This window comes from Ciconia boyciana, chromosome 5 (assembly GCF_034638445.1).
Source record: "Ciconia boyciana chromosome 5, ASM3463844v1, whole genome shotgun sequence".
In the NCBI taxonomy this organism is placed as follows: Eukaryota; Metazoa; Chordata; class Aves; order Ciconiiformes; family Ciconiidae; genus Ciconia; species Ciconia boyciana.
The window spans coordinates 19,959,126-19,981,790 of record NC_132938.1 but is presented as its reverse complement, the minus strand read 5'-3'; the positions used below and the strand labels follow the sequence as shown (position 1 = coordinate 19,981,790).

Genomic DNA, 22,665 nt, shown 5'->3' with positions numbered 1-22,665 from the left:
CAGGAGGTTAGTGAATTCTTCTCCCTTGGACTCCTATTGCCTGTGTTTAGAAAGGTGAATAGCAGCAGAGTATAAAATATGGAAAATGAAAATTTCATTGGGATTACACATGGATGAGGAGAGTCAGCATCTGCCTGCTGGAGAACACAGGAGTAACAGGGATAAGGCAAGCAGGGAATAAAAAAGAAGCAAAATGCCACAATAGTCAAATAAGAACAGAAAAAATCCACAACAGTCAAAAGAATACAAAAGAAAAGGGGATTTCATGACCCTAATTGATGTCATAACGTATATTAAAAAAGCATTGAATTACTGAAGTCTTTGGATGCAGGTCCAGTACTCAAACCAATGCCTGCCCTGCAGAGCCATCACCTGAGAGAGGAGACTGGTGATTTTGCCTCACTCTGGCTCCACAAATTGTATTTCTTAGTGAAAGAACTTTTTTGGAAGCTTATAAAGATGTTGAGTAGAGAGCAGGATGTAGAACCTGGGAACTGTTTACTTATGCACCCCGCTGATCATAACTGCTGGGGTAGCTCATGAGAAAAAGACTGCCAGACAAGCATAAAGCTGGTTGCTGAGATCAGAGGCGACAGTCTGAGTTGCAGATATAAAAGGCATGAAAGTCCAAGAGAGCTTTCGAATGACTGTTTCAGAACCTGTGGAAGCCAAAAGCACTCTCTTCCCCCCTTCTGCAAGGACTAAAGCATTTGTCTCTGGCTCTGCATTCAGCCATGCTTATTCATTCCTTTATGGTTTTTAGATTGGATTTCTACAATGCACGGTGACTGAGGAATAAACTTGAAAAGTGCATGGCAGCTTCAGTTGTTACAGCAGGAGGCTACTTACTACTGTGAAGGTATTAGCCCAGGCAGAAAATACACTGCATGATCTCTTCACTGTAAGTGCTGACCCTGTATTCACAGTAGCACAAACATTGTTTTGCCTTTTTTTTTTTAAATCATCCAAGTAATCAATAAGAATTCATTATAAAGGACACATGTTATTTAAAAACATGTAATTATTTTTAACATTTTTTGTGAAGTTATGCTTCATATAATTTCTTATATCTCCAAGAAAGGAGAGTGCAAAGTAGTGTTGTTGGGTTTTGACCGTCTGACTTTTTTTTAAGAAACATTCAAATACCTAAGGCACGTATGGACTACAGTTGATCCTTTCTGAAAAATCAAAGCTTTTCTTTTTTGCTTAAGCCCTTTGCTAAAGATCCCATAGCCCCTGCTAATATCCATATAAACTTTATCACTCCATACCAACATTGTCTGAATTCCAATAAATTAGGCAAGGCAAAGAACATCAACAGCAAAAATTACACTTTAGCTGAGGAGACAGTCAGTGTTTCTAGGAATTCAAAAGTCTGCTATGCCTAACCTATTGGTGTCACCAAGGGAATACAAACAAAGGAAGACTAACATGGAAGTATCTCAAAGGCTTCTTAATAACTGGAACACAGACGAGACATGGTGTGGGATGCAGGAGAAGGAATCTTCCCAGACATCCTTCCCATGTTTTGCAAACAGCCATTGCAGGGCATTTTCTTCTTTCCTTTAAATGGCAGTTAACCTCTTGAGCCCAACACTAGCAGATACTTGTCATGCAAGTCCAATTCGCTCCAGATTTTACCTCCCATGCAAGATGGTAAAAAAAGCCCCATGTTCTGATGCTTCCAAGTCACTTTTACACTGTGTAAATGTGCCAGGATGCACAATTTGAGAGTAGAACACAGAATGGCTATAAATATTAAGAAGGTCTTTGCTTTCAGGTGTTACTTTTCCAAAATAAAATAGTGACACCAAGAGAGGGTTCCTCCTCTCAGGGAATAACAAGGAAAATATATTTAACTGTTACATTATTGTAAGAAAATTAAATGTAAAAGTAAATTCTTTTCAAGCATTCATGAACATGATAAAATTAATTCTCTTTTTGAGAAGTGCATTTTCTTACATTTACTTCTTTCTGAAGGTAAATTGTTAGGGAAGTCTAGAAAACTTCAGGTAGCTGGTCTTTTGTTACTCTGGCATGAAGAAGTAAAAGACTTTTTTTTTCCAATTTATATATTCTAAATTGTGTTGTATCCAGATAGATGCAGCATTCTTATAGAAGAATAATGCCTTTTACTTATTTCACTATTTGATGGTTTGATTTTTAATTTCCCAGAAATATAATCGTCCACCTTTTTCTTGGGCAAATTATTCCACCATATAATAGAATTATTAACTCCTCAAAAATCTTCTGTTCAAACATCAGACTTGCCTCACTAAGGATAAGTGTCTTAACATATTTGAAATAGTAACACTTTGTATTTAAATTCCAGCTATTATACGAGTTCAGTACATGACTTTTCAGTTAGTGTTTTTGATAGATGTATACTGCGCATTCATGTGGATCCTCATATTCTCTGATATGAATGTTTATTTCAAAATGTGTTTGTTAGCAGCAGGAATGTGACATTGCACACACAGAATCAGAACAGGAGAGTAGAAAAATCTGGGTACTATTCCTATTATTACCCCATCTGCTTTCTGACCTTAGCTAAATTACACTGAACTTGTGCTACCTTAATTTCCCTAGTTTAAAATTGAGATCCGAGATACTTCACTCCCTGTGTAATGAAGCTAAGTATTTCTTTATATAAAAATGGGAGATCCTTTAGCAAAATTGATTCAATGCAAATAAACTAATGCAATGCTATGGTTGAGAATCTGAACAGAGCGCTATCAAAAAATGCAAAGGCAAACTCCCACAGCAATTATAAAGTAGGTCATATTGAATGTGTGTGTTAATGCATTGAAGGAACATATACTTGCTCAGTAAAAATTGCAGTGGCTTTAAACAGTCAGACATATGTGAGTTCAAATTCAATGCACTGTTATAGCCAGAAAGCTGTATTTTCATTTAATAAGACTTTATAAGAGATAATGCATTGTTTGCATTTTATCCAATCACTTTTGATACTCTCCTGTATTGATCAATATGGTTTCTTTCCTTTTATCTTGACATTGTAGCAGTGTATACGTAGAACTGCAATGACACTGCTTCATTTGACATTGTAATATTCCCTGTACAGCTGCATTTACATCATTTTCAGCCCTTTAGAATGACAATAACTCCCATGAAATCAAATGATGAGCTATTATTATCACAGAAACATCATGAAAAATAACTAGTCTGAAAGCTGGATAGCAATATATTAGCTATCCAAGCACTTCAAAACACAGATTTTTTTTTATATAGTAGACCCTAACGGAGGTTCTCTTCTCATTCATTCTCCTATTTGCACTGCTAAAAACGTGCCTTGGAAAAGATCCATTCTTCAGTAACTGTCAAATGAACATAAGGACAATCATATTACAGGTCCATCTACTTAAATGGTCAACAGCAGATATTTAGACAGAAAGATGAGAAACAGGGCATGAATATTTCCCATGGAAAATACTCAGGAATCGTCATTTAGGATCATCTTGAGACAAAAGTTGTACCAGCACTACTACATTTAATAGCTTTCTCACTAATTCTCTAATACCTTTTGAACCAAGTTTCATAATTTGTTTGGTAATGAGCTCTACCCTAAGAAGAAATGTTTCCTGTTGTATATTAAAATGCAAATTCTCATTTTCTGGAATAGAAATCTGTGACTAAGAAGTGGTAAGTATCTAAATAGAGATGTTTATTCTAATAAACTGGACTTATAGTTCAACTCCAGGAAAGATGTATGCCTATATGGAAAAGCTTAGCCAAACTGTATTACATATTAACTTAGTTTCTGCTATGAGTGATCCTGTTTATAATCCTAGGAAAGGTGTTTAGAATGCACATAATGGGCCTGAGTTATTTAAAACTGAATTATCTTGAAAAAGGGGAGATTTAAATTAAAAACTGTCTCAAAGACACAACTCGAGCACAGTATTCTTTTTATGATGTGTGTCTGTGGATTCAGTACATTTTCTCCTGAAAGGTTACTCCAAATGAAGCATGTGGCTTAGAACTGATATCAAACCCAATGATGTTATGTGCAATCCACATCTGACGAATTTAAACTCACAATTTTCATAAAAGTATGTTTATTCATCATAAAGGCCAAAATCCCTCCTTTTTATTTGTGAGGTTTTTTCCAGTGGAGTTGCCATTATCTTTCATCTTGTACAATAAACAAGCAGAATCAAAAAAACTACAGTAGCTACTTCTGATGCGGGGATTATGTTTTATATGTACAAATCATTTCCTAAGGGAAATCTCTAATGTGCAAGTGAGTAACAGTTGCCTCTAACTTTCTGGCCACATAGATATGATTTGAAGATTAGAGATTGGTTAGTTGTTGAGATCCCCAATCTCTGCTTGCACAACTGAGGCAACCAGCAGCAAAGCTGAAGACTCCTGAATTTTGCTTCAACAATGCTGCAGTACTTCTATCTAAGCAAAGCAAATCCTCTGCCTATAACAAAAGTAATACCCCAAAGGGGGGTTCCAGTAGGGACTTAATCACGAGCTATCCAGCAGCAGTACAACATGTACAGTGCCTAAATATTTAGGTTATCCTCTCTGAGGTAACTTGTAGTCACAAAACCTCCCACACTATCTCTCCTCTACAGAGCAGGACCTATTCTAGTGCTGCAGTCCTGTCCTGGTTTCGGCTGGGATAGAGTTAGTTTTCTTCCTAATAGCTGGTATAGTGCTGTGTTTTGGATTTAGGATGAGAATAATATTGATAACACACCGATGTTTTAGTTGTTGCTAAGTAATGTTTATGCTAGTCAAGGACTTTTCAGCTTCCCATGCTCTGCCAGGTGCACAAGAAGCTGGGAGGGGGCACAGCCAGGACAGCTGACCCCAACTGCCCAAAGGGCTATGCCATACCATATGGCGTCACGCTCAGTATAGAAACTGGGGGAGTTGGCTGGGGGCAGCGATCGCTGCTCAGGGACGGGCTGGGCGTCAGTTGGAGGGTGCTGAGCAGTTGCACCACTTCCCCCCCGCCCCGGGTTTTGTTCCTCTCTCTCTCTCTCATTGTTTTCCTTTTCATTACTAATAATAATAATAATAATAATAATAATAATAATAATAATTATTATTATTATTATTATTATTATTATATTTTATTTCCATTATTAAACGGTTCTTATCTCAAGTTTTCTTACTTTTGCTCTTCTGATTCTCTCCCCCATCCCACCGGGGGGGAGGGTGAGCAAGCGGGTGGGTGGGACTTGGTTGCCGGCTGAAGCTAAACCATGACACGTCGCTAACGCTTTTGAAAACTAACAGTTCACTTGGGGCTGGTGTCTAGTTACTTTTGAATCAAAGCACATCCCAGGTACTGTGTGAGGATGTGAAATACTGCTTACATCGAGATTTCCTGCAACTCAAACAAACTGCTGCACCACTCAGTCTAGCTACCCTCTTTCTAACACTGCACACAAAGCTCCCATGTCTTCTGCAGCCATTTCCCTGGGGACCATCTGATCAGCCCATAGACATCTAGCAGCTATTGCATAATTGTGCTTTTAATTTAATCTTTTCAATCAAAATCAAGACACTAGCAAGCAAGAAATCCCCTCACATATCTTTGTTTCAGAGAGATGATCCTCTTCTGTTGGTTTACTGACCAGGCTCCTATTACCCTGGTTCCAGCAGAAATTTTTCCAACGTGAACACACAACTGTGTTTTGTTATCTTCACTGAAGATACTTTTGAAGGCAGATTACAGAGCATTTTGGAGAAAGAAAATGTTCCTTCATAATTTTGCATGGGGAAACTGCTGGTTAAGAGTTGAAAAAAAAAGTGCTCACTTTTGCAGATTAAAACATTCAGATTAGAGGATTAATGTGAAAAAATGAGGCATAAACTCTCAGTAACAAGAAAATACTGCTACAAAGTGGTCATTTCTATTGTCTAGAGGTGGTCTCAGACACCTTTCCTAAGAAATTATGTGTGGCTGTTCTTGTCATAATGTGAAGTTATAAAACTGGCATTTGACTGGAACTTTATGGAATCATACTTATGTATTCTGGACCTTTTAAAACCATATTAAAATCTGATAAATACATTGTTCTATGCTAGCTATATCTTTACGATTTTAGGGGTTTCTGGGGTTTTGAGGGTTGGTGTTGTTTTTTTTTTTTAAAAGCTTTGAATCTCTCATAGTATTCACAATAAATTCAGCTTGATTTTAACCTTCTGCAGTGACTACTGCAAAGCTTCTTAACTTTTACACTATAATGCAGTCAATGTATTTATAGTTCTTGAAAATGTCACATGGCAATGTTATGCCAGGGACAGCACATCTCAGAGACTCCTTAAGATGTCTGCATTGTTGTATTCTATTTGTAGAGGCATTTTTGTCAGTGGCAATGAAGAAACAGAGCTGCTGCTGCAGCTCTTTCAATAACATTCAAGCTTATAGTTGACCCAAGGGGCTCACATTATGACATCCATATTTAATTTAACAATAAATCATATTTTCATGGACTACAGTATTGCATTATAACCTCACTGTTTTATGTGCATGGGAATGCAGCAAAAGCAGGCTAGTACGTATCTACAATACAGGCTAAATGGTTAGTTCATGAGACCAAGGTCAAAGTGTACAGTGATGACAGTATATAAAAGGTTTTATAACAACTCTTAGAAGTCTGAGGGAAAAAAGGACAAAAAAAGCTGTTCAGAAGGGACTGCATTTAATGTAAGGTGCATATTTTTTTAATCCTCCTAACTGCACCACCTTGCTTACTGTCAGTTTTAGTTCTGCTCTGCACTTCCCATTGCAGTCAGCATTCTCTTTATCTCATTTTCTCTTCTGCTTCATTCAAGCATATTTAAGGAGAAAATTAACACCATCTGAATCTTAAGCTTTACCCATCCCTTTCTCCTCGCAATAATTTCTCCTATTTGCCCTGCATTTTTTACTGTTGACCTTCTAGCTGACTCCAAATTAAATGTTCATATGTTTTCTATTTACTCCCAAATCTAGTCCTGCTTACTCACATTTATTCTTGCTCATCTCCCTCTTACTTGCCTCTGCCTGTACCACATCACAACATCCTCAACTTCTTTACTTTCTGTTCCTACTAACTTCAACTCTCTTTCCAGTGCCTACTTCTTGCAGCCCTCTGCAGCCTAAAATTCATTTAATTTATTCTTTCCTCCCCATCAGCATTATTAATAATCTTCTACCAGCCAGATTACGGAATAACTTCATTGCTCTTCTGCATCAGCTGCCTCTAGCAATAGTTTATCCACTATTTGCACTGCTTTCCTGCATAGACTTTATGAAACTCTATTATCTCTTTTAGAAGGTTCCACTTTTCAAAACTAAGTAGTTTCAATTACCTTTTTATTGGCAGCCTTGATCTTTGGTCTAGGTGTCATCCTTAACATACATTACATAAAATTAAGGAAAAGCAACCGTAGTAAAAAGCATTTCACTACTCTGATCCATGTTCTCTTTTTACCTCTCATCCAGCCTTCTGTTCATCATCTCTTCATGCATTGTATCTAAATTAGATTTTCAGTTCCTTGGGGTAAGAAGACATCATTTTCATTTATCTGTAAAGCACCATGCATGCTTATGGCTCTGTAGAGATGCTAAATATGTATATCCACATTTATTAAAATATTGATGCTTTTACCTATTCATATAGTGCAGAGGCAACATGGCAGCAGTTGTATCCATTTAAAAACTATTTTCCATCTATAATAGCTATAATGTGATATATTTATAGCGGCTGCATGCTGTTCACTCTCTGTGTCCTAGTTCATACTTACGTTGCTCTTTCTGGTCTTATTAACTAACACTGCCCAAAACCCAAAAATCTCAATTTTCTCTGACAGCATCAAAACATTTTTCTAAAAATAAAGCATAGGAGTAACAACATATAATGGTTTTATTACTCACCTATACTGTGTGATCACAGTCTTAGTGGGTGAACGTTGCTGTACCAACTCAAGACTGCTCCTGCCCTCCAAAATCTTGTAATTTAAATAGTCCTGACAATAGTAAAAATTTTAGGAATTTTGGACACCAGCAATCTTGCTACCTAGCTTGAGAGGCATTGAAGTATATGATTTTCAGAGTACTAGAGCATAGCACTTTCTAAAACACAAGGTCTTGAAAAGGGAACCTCCTTATTATTTTCAAAATTTTGGCTGAAAAAATTAACATCGTTAGTGCAAACATGAATTCTAAAAGCTAGGAGGGTTTTTAATGCAAAAAGATAAAATGAGGATACTATCAATTCAATTATAACGTATTAAAATATTTCTATTAACAAGTGCAGTGACAGGCTGTAGATATACTCTCCTTTGTAGTCAAGCATATTTATTTCTTGGTTAGACAAAAAAGTAAGTAGGCATGCCCAAATCCCACAGCAAAATCCACACAGGCCCCTGTCATGACCCAGAGCTCATTGCATGAATGAGCCTGTACTAATCATTTCAAAAGTTAGCTCAAAAGATAAGGAATTATTGTAGAGTAGACACTGTATGCAGAGCAATTAAACTGTTCTGCTTCACGTAACACTTAATAAATGGTTAAGCATTTAAGCATTGAATAAAGTTAACATCTTTGAATATCGTGCTTTGCAGGATATCTGAGCTGAAAAGTTGAAATGGGTTGCTCATTCGTGGGTCAGTACATAGGGAGTGGTCTTAAACTGTTTACTCAGAGTAGCAGGAGAGAAGTTACTTGGGGATAATATTACTGGCATTTCTTCATAAAGTGCCTTACAGGTGATGGATTTAATATTTATATTGTCTTTGCATACAGAGACCTGTTTCAACCAGCATTTCACCATGCTTTTTACTGGATAAAATGATAAACATCAATCCAACTTAACGTCAAACTGCATATATAACTAAACCTGGGTAAGGCTGCACTGATTACAGTCAGAACACACACAATGTTTAAAAGCTTTGCTGGACTGAACAAATGGCAAAGGTTCATTTTAACCAACTTTTGATGTCTCCCATATAGGCTAGTCAGAGCTAGTCCTCTCCATTTCCTTACTATGCATGAAGAGAACTGTGTCAATGAACGCACTAAGGTGTGAGTCATCAGACCTACTCTAAATGTTTACTTCAGGATAAGCCTTGTACATTGTAAAACAACTAGATTTGGTAAATGAATCCCATTTCATTAAACAGTGAGAATCAAATGTTTATTCATTTCTTTACATCTTCAGAGAAAGTCAATTCCAGATAACCTGTCTACAGCCTTATAAGTAAACAAAACAGGGTCAATGGCCTGACTCAAACACCATCCCTCAATAGTCCGTGGACCTTAATTTTTACTCCTTGACAAAACTGCTGTCCGATGCCAAGTATTACTCTCCAGACCATGGCTTGGGGCCAGATATGGCACAGCCCAGGAAGTGCTCTCCAAAGGCAGCTAGAAGCCGGTCTGCCTGCTTCAGATAGAAGCAGGCCCTACCAGTTGGTTTCAGTGCCAGAAAATGGTCCTTTGCATCTTCTACTTGAAGAAAAAAAGTTAATTGGCATGGATGAGAAGTCTAAATTGCAACTTTAAATGAAAAGGAAGTAGATAGAAAGGTAGCTTTTAAATGAAATTGAAATTGAATTTTTTTTAATTAAAGTAAGGAGAAAATAAAGAATATAAACATGGCAAAAGTAAAAAAGAAGCACGAAGACGGGAGAGTACAAAAATCTATTAAACTATGATATGACATTCATGATTGTGATCACTTTGGACAAATATAACAGGGAGGCTAGCTATTATCTACATGAACTAGCATTTTAAAAGACAGTTCAATTGATACATAACGAGAAGACCTACTCCCTGTAAATTACCTCAGAGAATACTACCAACAGAAGGAAGGTAGGGAACAAATTTCCAGAAGATTGGAAATTGGACCAACTTTGTTTCTACCAAAACTAATGGTAAAGCATCTTCTGAAAAAAAGAGCTTCACTAGTGCTGAACACTTTTGGCCATCCTGACATACAGGCAGAAGCTGACCTATAATGACTTAATGGCCCTGTACAGGAATTAATTATTACACGGACCTCATTGTGTATGGGAGGTTGTATTCTGTAAGGATATTATGAGATGTAATGGTCAGGTTTTCAGGTGCACTCAACTTTACATCATTCACAATGAGAAGTATGAAGGATGAGCACTTTTGAAGATCAATGTGGTTGTTTTGCTCAACAAAGAACTACGGCCCTACAAAACTGAGTTTAGAAATAATGTACGTACAGAGCACATTTTCATCTGTTTCCACCCCAGGATGGGGGGAGCTGGATTAAAACTACTTGCTTTCCTTTCACCTAAACGTTTTTTTTTCTAATCACATCACTTTATTCCAATTTACATGAGTTTTAGCTTCAAGAACCATTGCTCATTGCTGAATGCAAATAAGCACGCAGTAAAATTATATTAAGTTTGCACAATTGATCTTTCATCATTTTAAATGGTACCTTTTAAAATTTCCTGTAAAATCAGCCTGAAATACTCCCATCGTTGACTGTCATCAAGTAGAGCAGGGTCACTTTGGGAAAACCCCTTCTCAGTGATGTAAATTATAGAGTTATTATATGTATCCTAGAACAAGAGAGCAGAAGTTTTATTCAGAACAGATGTAAGAAAGCCCATAAAATCAGATGCATTACCCTCTATCTTTTCTAAGCTACAAACTAAAACTAGTTTTCATCAAATTGCACTGACCCTATTAACTTAATTTTCCATGAGCTGACCTTTTACGACTAACAATGGAAAAGCAAAACTGTGCAAATATCCATGAAGACAGTGAAATGACTTATTTTAATGAGAAGACTAAAATATCTTTCCTGCATTAGCATCTGCTTATTGTCACTGCTCCTTAACCCCTTGGTACTGGCAGTCACCACACGTCCCATTGCCAGGAGTAGATGCATGCCAGGAAAGCCTTACTGCTGGCATCAGAAAGATCATTTCTGGAGTTCAAAAGATGATATAACACTGGTGTGTCATTTCAAACTGTAAAATAGCTATCAAGTACAAAGGCAAGAGGAAAATGCTAAGGCTTCTACTCTTTATAGCCAGCATGCAAAAATTAAATTAAGAATCCCAAGGTGACTTGTTTATTTATGTCTTGTACAATGTCTTATGTCATCCAGATGGGCTCCTCAAAAAAAACCAACAAACCCAAATCACCAGTATTACTCATTGGATTCTCAGATCTCCTCATTGGCCAGCTAATAGGGGTACAATGGTCCTGTGAGCCTTAGGTCATTCCTTAATATAACACAGAAGTTAATGCAAACCCCATGGTACTACAGCCAGGCATAAACTCCCAGTTGCAACAGGCCAAGAAGGATCCGTCATTTGCTCGGCTTCACAGTCCACTGAAACACTTAGCCTCTTGTCTGCATTTTCTTGGTCTTAAGTTTAACAGTTCAGGGCAAAGAAGTCAGCAATATCCATGATCATCATTTTTTCCTCTTTAGTGAATTCCAGAAGCCTTGATGATAAGTAACCCTGCTGTGAATTCATTGCAGAAATCCAGGACTTCGTGACGGCTGGATATTCACCATCAGTAAATAGTCCTGACAAACCCATCTAAGGTAAAGGACAGGTTCCCTTTAGTTGCTTTTTGATCTGCTACAGAATTCATAGAGGTTCTACCAATTGGAGCTCAGAGCTATAGACACAAGTCCACATTGTTTTCTCCCAATATCTTATCATTGCAACTGTGTCAGGCTTTAGCATGAGCTTTTATCACATTATAAGCTGCCTTGTAAGCTCTGGTACCAATGCTGGGGCTATATTTTTTTCACAACCACCTATAGCAACAACATAAGGCTCATTAATAGTGATCACTCAGTCTCCGAATGTTCTGAAGTAATACTTTGCATGAATATCAAAGGTCTCAATGATCTTTTCAGATCTCCAGCCACCTTTATCTTCTAAGGACTGAGGTAAGTCAAAGTGATACAGTGAGCAGGATGCCATTTCCCAGGTTATTAATGATTTTGCTGTAATAATTGACTCCTGAAAATATTAAAAGAACCAAAAAAGGGTTAACTTAATAACTTTATTACATTTTAACACATGAAGAAACCTCACTGCACATTTTCTCTGTTCAGAGATGCAAATATTTCCTCTCAACTGCATGCTGACTACTGCTACAAGACCCCAGAGCTGGCAAAAATGCTCAGCACACAAAATCTTCCAACCAGGCACATAAAATGAAATGAGGATGCAAATTTTCAAAATAGATCAGTGGACAGCAACTCCCCAGGAGAAACATAATTCTGATGGGTGCTGGTCACATGAAAATATAATTCTTTCATTTAAATGCCTGAATGGCAGCCTGGCTGCATGTACAAGACGAAAGCGTGTTGGAAAAATCCTGACACTTGAGAGCCTGACAGGTAGATTTGTTCTAATGAAAGCATTTATCTTCTTGAGAACTGTTTCTTTTAAAAAGTTTAGTGGCACACTCAGCAATGTAACTAAGCTGATCTTTTATGATTTGAATTTGGGTAGCTGGGTGAGCTGTTTTCTCTAGACTGTTCCATTCTCCATCACTGTCTGTGCCAGCATCAAGACAAAGAAGATACTGTCAATGCCTTTAATATTTTGCAATGACGTGAATTCAATGGTTCCCTCATTAGCTGGGATGTTTTACCAGATCTATATGACAATTAAGGCTTTTCATTGGGCTCTAATAGATTTTAGATGGAGTTTAGGGCACTGGTCTCTTTAGCCACCAACTTGAATGGCTTGGCAATAGTTTATCCAAGAAACCAGCTCTATTCCTTTTACACTGCCACTGCTGCAGACTGCTCAGTCCCTCTAACTGCAAGAAGGAATTAGCTCACCTCTCTAAAAGCTCATGACTTCCAACCTTTCTTGTCCCCCCTTGATAAGACAGAGATCAACTTTAATTTCCTGGCTGTGTTGTTAAAGCTGGCCAGTACTGGGGATGTATTTCTAGAGGCTTAAAAGGAATTCACCTTCTTAAAAGCAGTTCAGATTTAGCAGTGGCTGACATGAATATGTTTCCTAAAGGACTATTTTTACGCTGCTGAGAGGTCACTGTAAGTTTAAATATCAGGATACCTTAAGCTCTTATGTAGGCATTTTTAATTTTGCTTACATCCAAACACAACTACATTGCTTTTAAGCCTTCTGAAAACACTAGATATTGCAAAACACATCATAAGCTCTGGTTCAAAGAGTATCAATTAGCTTGCTCTTTTACTTGAACTATCTGGTTTCGTGTGGTAATTGCAAAAGGCCAACAGTGGCCTTGAATTATTACTTGTTAAGCTAAGAGGCTCCAGCCAGGAATAGGTCTCCATCATGCTGGTGGAATGTAGAAATCAGTCAGCCTTTGCTTCAGAGACTTGGGCTAAACATACCAAAGTGTTTAAGAACCTTATAAACCTAGAATTCATAAAAATTTCGTGGGTCTTAGACTACCACATATCCTAACAAGACATAGGTGCTTATGAAATGTCTATCCCAAGGCCTTGCTGTATTGAAACCCAGAACTGAGAAAGGTCTAAAGAAGTTGAGAACACAAGCAGAAAGGAGGAGGAGGAAGACTAAGTTGCAAAGGTTAACAAAATGTATGCTTAGGAGGTTATGGATGGTTTAGATTATTATTCTTAACAGTTTCTGAACCAGAGATTTTGTTTAACCCAAAGCAGGAAACTTGTTCATTAGTAAATATGTCTGTACTATACTTCCCTGGTATTTTCAGGTTCAGCTTGCTGTCTATTGATATTTAAAAATGCCAACACAGAACCCCATACTACCTTCTTCTTAAAAGGACAGTATTAGACTTCAAATTATCCTAACTTCAAATGACTGATCATGAGGATTTCCATTGAATGGCTTTTTTAAGACAACATTTACTGCAGCAATCAATTATGAACCCCAGATTTAGACAGTGCCTTCTCATAAACAAACAGGTGCATACACATCCTTTAGCACAGCAAGACGCAATAAGTTTGTTTACAAAGTAATTCACAATAAATCTCACAGATAGTTTGCTTTTCCTTCTGAATGCAGCACCAGAAAAACACATTAAATTAGAAGAGATACGTGCCTGTGCCTGAGAATGCACCCACATAAAAGGGGAAGGAATATACCAGAATTTTAAATTTTGAAAAGAAAATTCTTGCACTTTGCAAGAGCAATTAGGAGCAAATACAGTTTGTTACTGTTGCTTTTGAACAGGGACCTATTTGACTTCAGTGGGACTGGGTGTGCGTTAACTGTTTGCTGGTGGGACTGCAAGGTTTACTACATAAGCTTAAACAGGGAAAAAAGAAATCCTTTGCTGGTACAGGATCCTGTTCTACCATATTGAGAGTAATGCTTGCCTAGAAGACACTAGCATTTCCCATTCTAATTTTCAGATTATAAATTACTTAGTACAATTTATAACATTTAAGTGCAACCAGCTATCATTAATTTTTTACATCTCAATTAAACACCAATATTGGAAAAGATTTATGCTTTGTGTTAGGAAATGAAGAGAAATAGAACTGCATCCCTGAAAAATGTAAATGTCAAGTCAAATTTCCAGATTGCCTCATACCTTCCAGAGTAGCCTGATTTAGTTTCTATGGCTGTATCTGTGTGTCAGCTAGAAGCAGAAATACAGAAGAAAACGTTCTTCTGAGAAAGTGTGTACATAAAGGTTTTGTGGAGATACCCCAAAATTTTGGGATTACAGACATTAAGGAGCATTTTGTCACTGGAAGCTGAAGGATTGTTCTTTCCTCCTTTCTGTCTTCTTCCCTCCCCATCCTGATTCCCTACCTTCATGCTGAAGTGAGGTGTAATATCAAACTCTCACAGACTCAATACCCCCACATCTACTACTTCTGCCTCCCTCCACACTGACACCTAGTGTTTAGCAGGTAACTTGTTCTGCTCAGGGCAATTTTTAGGGTAAAAATAATTATACAAAAAAAAATACTTTAAAAACAAACTTGGTGTAAGTTTCAACCTAAAACCTGACATGTCTTAGGAACAATACACCTACAATATCGCTGCTTTAAAAGACCCTAGCCCCACCAAGTTAGAAACAGAATGGTTTTAAAGGTTTTCAAATGTCCTACATCTTAGGTGTGAAATTGGTAGTGAATCAGTTGGTGTGAATGATTTTATTTGAAAGGACATTGCTCTAAGCTTTCTAATTCTTCACATGCTCTTTGTAAAAATGTTTATATAGAAGATGATGGCCTTTCCATGCTATGCAGTTACAATTGCTTCAACAGATCACTGCACAAGAGAAGTGAACTCCTGCCTAATGAAAGCTGGCCTACTTGGAGTTCCTCCAATGCCCTTTTGCTAAATGTAAAGTTCATAATATTAATCAGGCAACTGCTTATACTGGGGATCAAGTGAACATTTTCTGAAATTACAGCTGAGTTTTGTCAAAATGTTAGCTTTCCTTACCAAGTGCATTCAGAACGTCTGCTTGCTATCTCCCACTCTGACGTCTAAATAACAAAGCCTGTTCAGTAGGCAGCTCTGTGGGGTTGTACAGTGCCTGCAGCCCCAGCTGAAGGAATATCAGTACAGGAAAGAAACCACAAGGACTCAGCCAAATTTAAATTCAACATGCCACATAAAGCGTTCCCAGGGAAGGGCAATCTGTGCCAGTGAAAGTGGGCCGCATATTGTAAATTTTGGTGGCAAAGGAAAGGCTTCCATTCAAGCCTCTCCGGGATGTTGGCACGGTTTTTGCAGTCATGCTCTGCAGGGGAAAATGGCTGGTTGGTCTGTTTACAGCAGATTCACCAGCCCCCCTTTTCTGAATTCTTGAAACAAAGGCTCCTCCACTCTCTGGTGAAAAACCGTAATCTGCAGGATGCAGAGGACAGGCTGCTGCCTATTAAACAGCCAAACTCTACATGACCAAAATTCTGCAAAAAATATTGCTTCTGCTGGTATCTTCCTAGTACAGATCAGGATAACCTGAAGAGCATTTGCTAAGAAATCCTTTCCCTTTGTAGCCTTCCATCTTTGCAATCTTCAAACCAGCAGAAGAAAAGAATTGCCAAAGCAAACATTGCCCCAGAAGTACAAAGATATATATCTTCTTGGTAGAACTGAGATTCAGAAGAGTAAGAGACAGAACTGAGATTCAGAAGAGTAAGAGACAGAACTGAGATTCAGAGGAGTAAGAGACAGAACTGAGATTCAGAGGTTCATCCAAATCTACTTTGCTTTATTCTCCTCGGAACATTATCCTCCCAGCATATAAGAGACCTCAGCCAGCTACTTTGATTCTCCCATCCTTTCTGGTTCAGCTTCAGTTGCTTTTATTCTTCACAATTCTCTTTATTCCTTCTTTCTTCCATTCCCTACATTCTGCAGGCAAAGCTGCCATTTCCTATCTTTTCCTAGTAAGTCACCTTCATCATTCCCCAGTCCATACCAATGGAATTAAACAAATCAGAAGTGTAACAAATTTTATATCTGACTTCTAGCAATCTGACCAGCTTGTTTATGCGCTGTATCCCTTTTCAGTTCTACACTGTCTGCTGAGATTGTGAAAACTCTTCTCTTCAGAGCAGGGACTGTCCTTTGTTTGTCAGAGAACTAAGCACAGTTCCTAGCTGAGCCTGAAGAATCCTCTCTAATTTGCTAAAGAAAATATCTGGGAAAAGTATGTCCCTCTTAGTGTAAAATAGTTGATGTGAAGTTCAGTACATCAGAGTATACTGATAAACTATCTAAATGCATTTGCCAAATAAGATACTTATCTATTGTAAGCCATCCAAAAATATCCTCATGGCTAGGATCCCTGTAAGTATAAACAATCTGATGAAGCAAAATGATTTAGAGTTACAATTAAAAAACCTGGAGTAAGCAAAAAGATACATCGGAAACATAATACTAATCCTATCCCAAAAGATTGTGCTATCCAAGGGGACCTGGAATATTAATTAGTAAGTTGTTGCAAACCTATAAAAAATCATCCCATAATTACTCTGAAAAAAGTTGCAATTTCAAAGCTACACTGCAGAATAGCATACTGGATTAATTATGCCAGACTGCAGCAATAACCTTGAATTAAAGCTGCAACCTTCTATTTTTAAGAAACAATTGCCTTTCTGGTTGATGAAACCTGTCGTCCCATCAGGTAACAGACGTGACCAGGAAAGAGAAAAGCGATAATGAGTCAATCCAAGCTGTTTGATACATTTCAAATCTTCCTCCCACAGAGTGTAGCTGCCACAAGCTACATCACCAGTCTGGTTCTTGAAAACTTGATCTCCTCCCTGATGGGTGAATGTGTCCCAGACATTAGGGCCCTTTCCATCTGCATTCCAGCCTTCTGCTTGAAAAACAAAACTTGGTCATTACACTTTTGACATCAAAAGACATATGTTGAATGTAAATATTTATCAGAAAGTAGGCACAAAACCCTCAAAATCCTATGAACAAAATGAGCAGTGTTCCCTCCCCCCTCCTTATATCATTTAAAGTAACTAGGAACTTTCAAGCATTAGTATATATTTGCATTAGGTTTTGCATTTATTCATATTTTTGCTTGCTGCTAATTATTTGAAAATCCTGTTTTAAAAGCATTCAGAGTTCTGACACTCTTCATACTTCCTGAGCCAAAAATCAGATGTTTGCAACTCTTGAGATATTACAGGTTTTCAGAAAGGGCATTTTCTAATGCAACTTCCATCCATAAACGTAAAAGATCAGTCCATATCAAAGAAAGCCCTTAGGGTATGAGAAATACATTCAACAAATAGGCACTTATGGCTTTCCGGATGTCCTTTGAAAATCCTGACAGTCTGTTAAAAAGAAAGGAATGCCATTATGAGCCATGGCCCTAGGCATATACAAGCTGAATTAATAACACAGCTCTGCAAAACTTCTGCTTTTTGCTTAGCCAAACGTTCACAGAAATGAATTTTGAATGCTCAAAATCCCTGCACCATTTTCTTCGCTTTCATAGTTTTGGGAAATTTCTTTGCAATCCAAAATTGAGATAGACAGATTACCTCTAAAATATTCAAAATGTAACTGTTGTTTGAGATTATACAGTACTAACATTACATAGTATTTAAAAGAATAAATGCACCTTTCTTCATGACAAGCTTCTTTGTCTTTCCAGAGCAATGCTGTTACTGAGGCAAACATTTCATTTTTAATGTGGAGAGCTCTGTAAACTTACACCCCTGCAAAGCGTGATTTTGTCATAAAATTCCAAATAACCCCAAAATGGCCAACCTCATTTACCAGCAAGATGTTTCAGAGCCCCAGTGAACGCACTGTTCCAGGGTTACTCTTTAAAAACTAAAATGACATTGTGTGTTAAAATCATGTATAAATTAAACATCAGTTGGGTTGTAAGATTGATAACTATACAATAGCTACATATCAATCCTCAATAAAAGTGTTTTAATAATCAATTAGTATCATAGAAATTAGAGATGGAGGAGAACTATTAGGAGGTCATTGAGTCCATCCCCTGCCAACGCAAGATTGCTCCCTTAAGTATATTCAGTACTTAATACACATCTGTCTTATTAAATCTAAGTTTAATGCAAGGTTAAGCATATTGAAGACACTTAATTTAAAGCATTACTAAAATTTGTAATATAACTTCTATAACCTAGCTTTTCAAAGATCATTGTCACATTTCATGTTCTTTACAGAATTTTATTGCAGCACACGAACACCGATACATCTACATCTGGTTGGTCAGTAAATTAAACTCTTATATGGGACAACCTTCAAAGCAGGTCAAATTTTAGATCCAGACAGTTTGAGTTTCTCTTAATCTCTGATTTTATCACAGACTTTGTGCTCTGTCTGTATACTCTTTGGAAGAACACAGTACTAAAACTTTTCTATATCCTGCTTCTGATGTCAAATATGCCTGCTGAAATAAATAGTCATTTTAGAGGAGTGCAGGAAATAACAAATAACAGTAATTCTTTGGTGGTACCTAGAATTTAGAAGCCTTTAAGAGCAGGCTTCCCGCACCACATCGATATGATATAGCTCCTTTCTCACTGCGGTGGGAGTGAAGGGAAGTCAAAAGCTGCCATAACGGGCAGCTGACACACCTTCATTTAAGAATCAGCAGCCAGAGCAGATGCTGAACGATTTCTTTTTTGTCTGCCTTCCTCCAGCAAAGGGGGTGGGAGGGAGGGGGAGAAGCATTTGATTTTCAGCAGAGTATGACAGTCCTACTCCAGTGGTCATTAGCCACTATAAAGCCCTGAGTGGGGCTGTGGCAAACAGACCCACTTTCAAGCATTCCTCATGCTGTTCGAAGAGCCCCTCTGTACAGTGCAGAGTATCCGAGCTAGCCAAATAAAGTGTAGGAAGCAATCTAGCCAAGGCAACAGAAAGCTCCACAGACACTGATGTATCCTGCTGAGCCACAATTAGTCTGCACAGAGCTCTGCTCTGCTTCAATGCACTGAGCTTGCACCTCTATGCTTGCTCAGAAACCTCCACGCTACACGGCAGTTCACGGTGTAGGCATACCCTGCGTTTTAGCAAGCTTCAGGGCCGGGAAAGAACAGTGATGAGGAACTCATTTTACATTTCAAACACATAGGTAAGACTTAGCTACCAAATCATCACATAACATGTCATCAAATGATCAATATAAATTATCATGAAACGTGATGCATGTTCCCCATTCTCTGCCATTATTACAATGGAGTAAGATAGAATGTTTTTCCTTTTAAGTGAAGCCAGTGAGGCAGGAATATTACTGATCAGAGTATTTAAGTTTTCAGGTACTTTTCCAAGTTAGCTTTTCTTCTAATTCAGTTGTGCTTTCACCTTTTGGAGTAAAATTTTCTTGGCCTGGTCTCTGCCCAAAAGGTGAAATTTTGTTTGAATTAATGTAGTTCAACTATTTGGCATATGAAAGAAGTGAAGAAAACCACTTTTACCATCACGAGAATTTTTTGCAACTTTTCCTTCTCTCTCAAAAAAAAAAAAAAAAATCAAGCAGAGAGTTGAAATTTAGCATAGAAATGGCCCTCAGTAAGAAGAAGTGCTTTTGAGTGTTCTGGTGCAAATTGATTTTGATTTGACTGAGTCATGAACCTTTGAAATCTGCACTTTGAGCATGCAGAGTACAATTGGTATGATTTTTTTAGCACTTTGAAATATACAGAGTGGGGAAGGTTGTACTGTGCATAAATACATAGCTGACAGTAAAAAATAAAGTAGCCTGTCAGCCCTTGCCTCATCCATGGTGTATCTTGTCATATGTGCAGCAACTGAGTTTGGACTCTACAAGAACTATTGCTTCAATCATGCTGTCTCTAAGTCGGAAGCTGCACAGCTTCCAAAGCTTTCAGGAGGAGGAATTCCCTGTTGAGTTTCTTACTTCTGTGGGAAAAGGGTCATTTGAGTAGTGTCTAGACCACATTATAGATTTTTTTTTTTCACGTTTCTCCCACTCAAAAGCCTTAGGAAAGCTCATTAAAAATACATTAAGAGAACATTAAAGCTGCACATCTAGCCACTCAAAAGGCAGGAAATTATAATGTCATTCTATATGCACACACAATTCACATTTTAAAAATTAGTTAGTAGAGCTATGCGCATTGCAGGACTTGAGTTAGAATCTGGCCCAGAATATTGATCCCTTGGGAACAGCGAGCTGTTCAGTCTATTAGGTGAAGCTAACCGAGCTCATTAAAAGGTAGCAAGCATGGGCAAGTCCTCTCACTTTCAGCAATAACCAAGAACTAAAGGCTACATCCTCAAAGACAATTTTAGATCTACAACTCCCATTTAGGTACTGCAATCAATGGGAGCTAAGTGCCTGTATGCTGTAGGGTATAATATGAGAAAATCAGATCTATATGTATTTTAAAGGTCTCTAAACACACATTTATGAAGGGATAAAGGTTGGGGGAGTTATGGCTGTAGGTGTCCCTGTACCTTATGGCTTTGCATTCCCTACTCTGCCACATATTTTCATATCATGCTGAGTAAATCGCTTTATCAGTGCCTCCATTCAGTCAGAAACATGACACATGTCCCTGGGGGGGGCCTCCACAAGTCCAACTCTTAACCTCTCCGTTCGCCGTTTTTCATATTCTTTGGAGATTAATTCCTAACTGAGGGAGGACCCCCTGTGAGTACCAATGTCTGATGAGGTAGTTCTCCCATTCAGGTTTGGAATAGTCGATAGTAATCTACTTAAATTAGCTCCAGAGAAAGGAAATACTCAAGAACTAGTGGGAAAAGTACTTATTTCTGCTTCCCCCCCACCCCCCAATAGCTAGTGAAAGGTTCCTCCTCTATTTCCATTGCCTAGCCATATTTCTGCAATTTGAAGCATCTTTTACCTTCTTCTTTCTGCTCAGGCCAGAAGCGTTTAAACAGAAGTGCTACCTGAATTTGCATCAGATGTAGCATCTACGTAATGAGGCAAACACTCTCCTTCCTGGGTCCAGACTTTTCGTTCACTTAAAACTTCCTTAACACTTTGGCAGCTAAAAATTGACACCTTCAATTTGATATGCCGCTGTAGCTGCACCCCAAGCAAATCCAACTGGAAAAGCAATATCCTCTGGCACCAGCTGCAGAGGACAGGCAAAATACACAGCATTATGCGATGCTATGGAGATGCGGGCTTCATTTGCAGACATAGGTTTCTGGCTTGATCACTCTTCCACTTGTTACAAGCAGCCTCTATACTGAAGACAAAAATAAACCCTGTGCAGCTTCACACACTGAAGGGCAAGCCGTGCACTTTGCATATCTCGGGATTAAAGCAGAGAGGTTCAGTCAGCTAACAGTGAAAGTGGAAAAGGCGGCAGTGGAAAAGCCTAGGGTGGTCACGGTAGAAGGGCTCCACCCAGTACAAAGCATTAGTACACTGAGCGGATCCCTGTTCCCCTTTACTTCCCTCTCACCTCCCACCTCTCAGCCGAAGGACTTTGTGGCCCCTCTACTCAACATAAATCCTTTAGCCACCAGGCAAAAAGTCATTTCCACCCCTTTCAGTAAGCGTCAAAAACCAGCAGCACCTCTTTTCTCTGGCACCAAATTTATATTTTTTCTCTCCCAACACCAAAACAACTGGCCTGCAGTCGGTGAGAAAGGATGTTTTAGCCACTACATGTTTAGCAGTGGAAACCAATGAGTAGAAGAGGAAGACCTGTATGGGAGTACAGACAGAACAGCTATCTTTCTCCTTCTTTAAAATCCCATGGGTGCTCATTTTTTCTAGAGCAGCAATGACAACCTTATGGCATGTGTGCCAGAATCAGCATCTGCAAAACAGCCCTCAGGTCTCTTCCTCTCCCTTCTGTCAATGCCGTTACTGCTCGCCTGTCAGCAGGCTGAGAAGGGAGCAGCAGCAGGAGGACGAGTCAGGGTATGACTGTAACAAGTGCGATGGGCTGAAGGTAGTTTCCTGTCCCTTCCCAGAAAACGCCAACACCTGGCACACTAGATGGCACTACTGCGACTTTTTTTTTTTTTTGACTTACAGAAGGTTTTTTCCCCATTTATTATAATAGCATATTCACACTGCTTTTGCTAAGGTCAGTGTCTGCACTTATTGGACTGCTAGGCAATAATGTATGATCACTACTATTTTTTCTTCTTGTTTACTTTTCTTGCACTTTTTTGATTTTGAAACCTTTCTGGGTGAGGACCTACTCCTGCAAAGCATTATACACA

The 22,665-nt window shown here is 38.3% G+C and overlaps 1 protein-coding gene across 1 annotated transcript in view; it reads right to left on the bottom strand.

Moving 5' to 3' along the window:
• LOC140652072 (cytosolic beta-glucosidase-like) overlaps nucleotides 1-21,626 on the bottom strand; it is a 149,364-nt gene extending 127,738 nt beyond the window's left edge. Inside the window, 8 exon segments of the mRNA XM_072862370.1 lie at nucleotides 10,446-10,569; nucleotides 10,852-10,919; nucleotides 11,400-11,551; nucleotides 11,553-11,607; nucleotides 11,790-11,947; nucleotides 11,949-11,997; nucleotides 17,087-17,314; nucleotides 21,485-21,626. Of these exon segments, the coding sequence (XP_072718471.1) occupies nucleotides 10,446-10,569; nucleotides 10,852-10,919; nucleotides 11,400-11,551; nucleotides 11,553-11,607; nucleotides 11,790-11,947; nucleotides 11,949-11,997; nucleotides 17,087-17,314; nucleotides 21,485-21,626 (976 nt within the window).
• Nucleotides 21,627-22,665: the final 1,039 nt, after the last annotated feature.